This window comes from Ammodytes marinus (assembly GCF_949987685.1).
Source record: "Ammodytes marinus genome assembly, chromosome: 4".
In the NCBI taxonomy this organism is placed as follows: Eukaryota; Metazoa; Chordata; class Actinopteri; order Uranoscopiformes; family Ammodytidae; genus Ammodytes; species Ammodytes marinus.
This window is the reverse complement of record NC_137233.1, coordinates 6,362,593-6,369,216: the sequence shown is the minus strand read 5'-3', so window position 1 is coordinate 6,369,216 and position 6,624 is coordinate 6,362,593. Positions and strand designations below refer to the sequence as shown.

General features: G+C 40.9%; 1 protein-coding gene across 1 annotated transcript in view; it reads right to left on the bottom strand.

Moving 5' to 3' along the window:
• Positions 1 to 6,425, bottom strand: part of LOC307249487 (poly(rC)-binding protein 2-like) — an 11,494-nt gene extending 5,069 nt beyond the window's left edge. Inside the window, 9 exon segments of the mRNA XM_080026219.1 lie at positions 325 to 366; positions 1,556 to 1,630; positions 2,094 to 2,222; positions 2,863 to 2,994; positions 3,096 to 3,212; positions 3,343 to 3,375; positions 3,474 to 3,497; positions 4,803 to 4,929; positions 6,290 to 6,425. Of these exon segments, the coding sequence (XP_079882345.1) occupies positions 325 to 366; positions 1,556 to 1,630; positions 2,094 to 2,222; positions 2,863 to 2,994; positions 3,096 to 3,212; positions 3,343 to 3,375; positions 3,474 to 3,497; positions 4,803 to 4,871 (621 nt within the window). The 5' untranslated portion in view covers positions 4,872 to 4,929; positions 6,290 to 6,425.
• Positions 6,426 to 6,624: the final 199 nt, after the last annotated feature.

The window sequence follows — 6,624 nt, the reverse complement described above, 5'->3', positions numbered from 1 at the left end:
AAAAACAGAAATTGGGAAGCAGCAGGAACAGATTATTATTCATGGAACACTGGAGAGGTCTGGACAAACACAAACAACAACTGTCAGCTTAATTAAGAACCAACTGACACTCAACTGAAGAACTATTCAAGCATGAAGTCCTAGCAGCGCTGCTCTCTGAATGGTTACAAAATATGATAATAGTGGGTCATATTATTATTATTTTAATTAAATGATGGGCAGGGTCAGCTGAAAGGGAAGTGTGGGTGGGAGAACATTTTGGAGGAAGACGGTGTTAATAATGGGTGGAAGAAGTGATCATGTCAAAATGTCTACTGCACTTACATCGGGCTGTGGAATCGCATGCTGTCCTTGTACGGCATAGGCCTGAAACAAACAGAAAAACAAAGCTTTTATAGGCCTCACATCCAATTTAGATTTTGGTCAGGTAATTCAAATGAAAACAAAATGGTATTTAGTGAGATCAAGAGCATGTAATGTTCAGCCAACAAGCCCCAGACAACACTTAAATTCAGACTCAAAATAGTAGGAAATAGACCACAAGACTTCTGAAACGATGCCATATGCCAGGGGTGTCCAAACTTTTTTCACTGAGGGCCACATACAGAAAAATCTACGAAGGGCCGGGCCACTTTGCAAAAATAACACATTTATCAGGACATGTAGCTGCTCTGATGTTTAGTTTCATAGTGTCTTCGTAAATTGTAATCCTTCTTCACGGCAACACTTTACTTGCACATTAAAAATATACATCCCCCCTCTTGTTAAATGCCATTGATACACCCAGTGTTTTCTGCTTTTACGTCTAATGTCCAGCTTGGTGAAAATAGTAGCCAGCTGAGATCCCGCCCCCTCCAAGGGGGGTCCGGGGGTATGCCCCCCCGGGAGATTTTTTTAAGTTTTTAAAGTGAAATGCATGAATCTGGTGCACTTTGAGAGGGAAATTAAGAGGCTAAAGCTGAAGAATTTTGTATGAAAAAAAATGTAAACACTGTGTCGGATGAATTAGAAGCTATTGGAGAAGGACACATAGATTTTCCATAATAATATTAATTTAAATTTAAATATTATGCAGGGTCCTCTGGGATGGGCTTGATGCTCTTTTTCTTTTATGGGACATATTTCTCTGCAATATAATGAGTGCATTTAGATTATTTAAAAATTAAAAGGGCCATATTACATTATATTTTTAAAATGTGCCAAGGGCCAATCAATCAGTTTTGACACCCCTGCACTAGTGGGTTAACTAAGAAATGCAAAAAAAAAAAAAAAAAAAAATTTTTTTTTTTTTTTTTTTAAAGGGCCATATTGCATTATATTTTTAAAATCGGCCACGGGCCAATAAAAAGCGGGCCGCGGGCCGCAGTTGGCCCGCGGGCCGTAGTTTGGACACCCCTGCCATATGCCATACACAAAAAGAAAATCATATCAGGGAAACATGGTCTTGTAACAAACTGTAATTGTCTAATGGTCATCTGACTACTGAAGCTGAAACCCCAAAACATCCCAAATGAAAGAGTTGGGATCCTGTGCCCCTCTATAATGTGGTACGTACCTGTCCGCCTGCGAAGATGACGGGGGAACCTGAAGGTTTGGGTCGGTAGGGGATAGTGACCCCCTTAGGGGGAGACTAAACAGGAGACAAAGAATGAAACGTGTAAGATTACAATAGTACCCATGTTGGCATAGACTTGCTTCAATATCTAAACAGTGTTGCAATTATGATTTAACACTAGAAATATAGTAGAGCACTGCTAGTACGGGCAAATGATAGAGCTTGTGAGTGTCAGCCAATATGGGGTTTCAATCAGTTTCTCACATGTAGCCCAGGTCAGAATTCACAAAATTCTTAAATGTGTAAATGTGTGAAGTTATTTACAAATATTTGAAGGCTTAAGAATTAGGAATATTCAGCCAGTAATAATTGTGTGTAATGCCCAGTAGGGATTTTACAATATCTGTGAAATACTCCAGCCATAACCTTGTGGCTCAGCTCAAGACTTCCCAGGGTCCAACACTCACACAGCAGTGAAAAGCCCAGAGAGATTACATCACTAATTTACAGGTCAACAGCTGTCACTTCACACACTCACCTCGAGCATGACCACACAGATCTGCTTCACACACTCGATTATGGACTGTGGCGTTCCCGCGATGGTGATGGCTCGCTCTGTGGAGTTGGGGAGCATGTCACCTGCCACTTGTACCTGAGCACCGGTTGACTGGAAAACACAAACACAGTCAAATGAGACAAGGATTCAAGAGCTGCTGTGTATCAGAGTTTAATGTTATAAATCCTCCACACGTAGAGGTGGCAGCCAGCTAATGCAGAAGGGATTATAGTCTGGATGGTTCCCTTTTTAGGGAAATTATTTTTTTGGTAATTTTTTAATAAAAAAAATTGATTAAGATCATATGTGGTAAAATAGATTAAGATCAAATGTGGTATTGGGAAATCGGAGGATTTATATTTAGCCCAGTCTGGTTTTATATTTTTTATTTAACCTTAATTTATACTCGAGAGATCAATAGAGGGGTGAGTGACCCTCTTTTTCAATGACGTTGAGTCATAGATGTGCACTGCAAAAACAACAATACACACAATATACAGTGCAAATACATCAAATACACAACAAGCTGATAAAGAGCCAAAACAGTTTAAACATTTAGACAGCAATGTAGAATGGCTGCATTTAAAATGACATGGGTGAAAGTACAATATAGCCTAATTAAAACAGTTACAGGTAGAGTTTCGGTAGATTTAAGATAACGTGATAAATAGTTTTATACATTTTAATTATGTATTATTATTAATGTTTATTTTATATGTTTGGTAATGCACGTTCTTCCCTATAAGCGTACCTCTCTGATTTCCTTGATCTTGCAGCCACCTTTCCCGATGAGGGATCCACACTGGCTGGCGGGCACCACGATGCGTAGGGTCACCGGGGGCTTGCTGGTGGCTGTGCCGTTTGTCATTGAGCTGCTTATGTCCTGGGAGAAAATATATGAAGCCAAAGGGTTAATCAGGTTTGAGCTCAGGCTGGTTACTGCTGACCTGAGAACTGCATTAGTCAGGAGAAAGCGTGACCTACTTCTTCCTGCTTTTCAATGATCATGGAGAATGCTTTAAAGATGGCGGTGGTTGGACCTGCCAAAGTGATGATCCTCTCAGGACAGTTGCCCTCAGAGATGTTGATGCGAGCCCCGCTCTAACAAGAGTAAAACAAGAAATTGACATTTTGAAAAACTTCATATAGTAAAATACACACTGCAAATCTGCCTCTGGCAATCTTAGTAATTATAATGTTAGATTCCTGAATAAATAAGAAAAGGCCTCACCTCTTCTCTCATCTTCTTCACAGATTCACCTTTCTATTGGCACAGAATCACATTTCAGTGAGACTCATTAAAACAATTAAAAACAGACAGATTATTAATTTAATGATAATTAGAATTCAAAAGCAGCTCACCTTTCCGATAATACTTCCAACTTCCTAAAACAGGAATAAAAAGAGAAAGCAATTTATCATCTTTTCATAAAACCTGTCAGTTTTACTAGTACAGAATTGGACCTGTCAAACCTCTACAGCTAAAGCTTGCCTGGTTTATTATAGGCAATGAAAACCCTCAATCGTTGGCCACAGTGTGATCGTGAAATTCACTCAAGAGCGGCTAATACCTCGATAGCCCTGGGGTTTTGTTTCAGGATGCTACGAGCTAGCAGAGCTTTTGGAGGATATTTTCTTTATTTCGTCAGTTGAACTGGCTACAACAAGGAACTTTTAAATATTTCTGAAAGAGTCAATTTCCTCTGATGATCATAAATGACATGTAACAGCAAACGAGACCATCAGTGCAAATAATCCTGTTTTTATATAGTTTCTCTTAATGCCTTTTTCATGGGTACGCTCACCCAGGAACAACAGCTGGCGTGGTAAAAACACTACCCCAATGTCCAAACTGAATATTCCTTGTAACACTTTTTAAGTTGTGCATAGTGAAAAAGCTGAGGTTTCAAAAGTCAGACTTTGACTCGCTGCTTGTTACCAATTGGCATCTCAGCATTAGAAACCACAGTGACGACAACGGGCCACTGTGGGACTCAAGATGCAATAAGTGTGTGTAGCTGTTGTGAAAGCCAGATGGATTAGTGACAAAAGGCGAATGCAATGCCATGCCATGCCTGCTGCTGCTGCTTGAACAGTTTGCCATGTGACGTCTGATGTGGAAATGGCTCTAATATAATTTGATCTTGCAAGCTGCTGTGTGATCCATTCAGGGAGGAATTTCAGAGAGGGAGATGCTGCCACAATTGAGAAGGTATGAAGTATACGAGGGCTGAAGCATAAGCTCTGCTCGCTGTAAAATAGCCCATAGAGGTTCACAGATTGAACAGTGCTCGGCCAGACCTTTCTACCAACCAGTAAGACCCTTTACAAAATCAGCAATCGGGGACGACAAAACAAAATTGCTATCAGTGCACCCCTCATCATATCTGAAATAACTAAATGGAGGCAAAGAAGAATATATTTATAGATCGATCTTCATAAAGCTAGTCTTGGAAAAGAACACATGAGGCAAACACAAAGCCTCCTATGTAAAAGTGCAACATGCCAAAACACCATTCACTGTTGCTTTGCGACACAGGATCCCCTCAGAGATTCAGCGCTCTTACTCACATCACATCAAAGCCCCTGCCCTGCCCTTTACACATCAAAAGCATTTCCATAAATATTACGTCAAAGAGCTTTTAGAGCGCCGACACAAGCAGCTGATGGCGGCCGGCCGGGTGACCTCACCTTGCCGTGCATGAGCAGCCTAATGGTGAGAGTGACATTGAGCCCTCCTTCAATCACACCGGAGTCCATAACTGCAGATGAGACGTTTGTTGAAGAGAACTGAAGGTCTTTGGTCACAGAGATGGATCTAGAGGGGAAAACAACAGGCAAGATATTACACACAGAGGATGATTATGGGTCAAGAGTGAATTGCATAGGAGCAGCCTGTTAACAGAAACACTGTCCTACTAAATGGTAAATACTAGATACATCTCGCTAGCCCCCTCAGTATCAAGTTAACCGTCATCTTGTATTAATAGTAGACTTTGTGGTGTATAGCATCGAAATATTTTCCTCTGATATATTTTATAATTTTCTAAGAATTGCAGAATCTCAGATTTAGTTTGAGAAAAAACCTCTGCCCGCATCCTACTCTAGCTGCATACTGATGTTGCATTACTATATGGCAACAGATTTAAATGTGAGCATTACACAAGGTATTTGAAGGCCCTTAGTCCCATTTTGCAAAGCTACTGTTTTATTAATTATATGTCAAACTAAACACAACCAGCTTAATCACAAGGGATCCTGTCTCATATTCTGGCAACATGTGTAACGCTGGATGATACATTCACAAATATTATGGTTATACTGGGTTTAAATTGGAGACATTTCCCATAATATAAACATGAAAGTGAATCTCTTAAACAATGAAGGTTGAGGTAAATTCGTCTCAAAGGCTTTTGAAAAATGTTGCGTAGTAGGATACTGCGATAAATCATACAACAAAATGCTCCCTGTTACGGTGCTAGACAGGTGAATTTACCTGCAAACCTCTTTTCGCAGCTCTGAGCCAAGTTATCTGACTTTAAACAAGCAAATCAGCATCGCAATGCTACGTGAAAAACAGGACTTGGAGGCTAACGATTATCAGTAGCTGTGAACCAAGTTTATCAACAAATGTGCGCCCAGTTTCTCCTTCGTTACCACACTTAAGTGAAAATACATTCACACGTTTGTTTCCTATGAAAATGTGATGTGTAACTGCTCACTTTCGCACATGCAGTTGTAGTTTAAAGTGCGTCTATTTAACTATTAGCGCTTGTTGTAAGTGTGTTAGCCTCTTAGCATGTTGTTCACCGTGCGGGGAAATGAATGAAGCATGGGTGAGCTACAGAGCTAGCCTGTTAGCTTGACATGTCAACGTTATTAATAGCTGACCAAATATCAGCAGCCTTCACCGCATGGTAGTTAGGTAAATTAATTATCCAAACTCAGTTACAGGAGCCCCAACAGCATACACAAGGTTTTATAAAGCGCCATTAAAACCAAACTTTCCCCTGTGTCTTGCTATGCTAACTGAGCTAGGTAGCTTGTGTACGGAGAGTGCGTGCTCATCATCACGCGGCCTAGTAGCTAGCTCCTAGCCGCGATTTCTTTCCGCTACTTCAGATCATAACAAAAATAAATATCCATATAAAAGCGCCCAATATCAGTAGAAAACTCACCTGATTTGGTTGCTGGGTGGTGGTCGGGGGGAGGGTTGGGGTTGTTAGGGTAGAAGGGGAGAGGTTCGGGAGGGTAGAGACCCGGGGGAGAGTTTAGAAAGGAGTCGGGGAAGAGGGAAGAGTGATGTGTGTGAGATCGAGCGCACCAGTCCGCTTACACAAAGACAACACAATTATAACCTCTGAACTATCCCCTTCCACCCCGGCCGTCCCAAACCCACACACCCCCCTGGTCCCATCCCATCCAGAGAATTCACCCAAAATCTTTAAGTCTATGAAAAAAAAGTGATAGTAGAAAACATTTTGTTGGACATTATTAAGCTACAACAGGACAG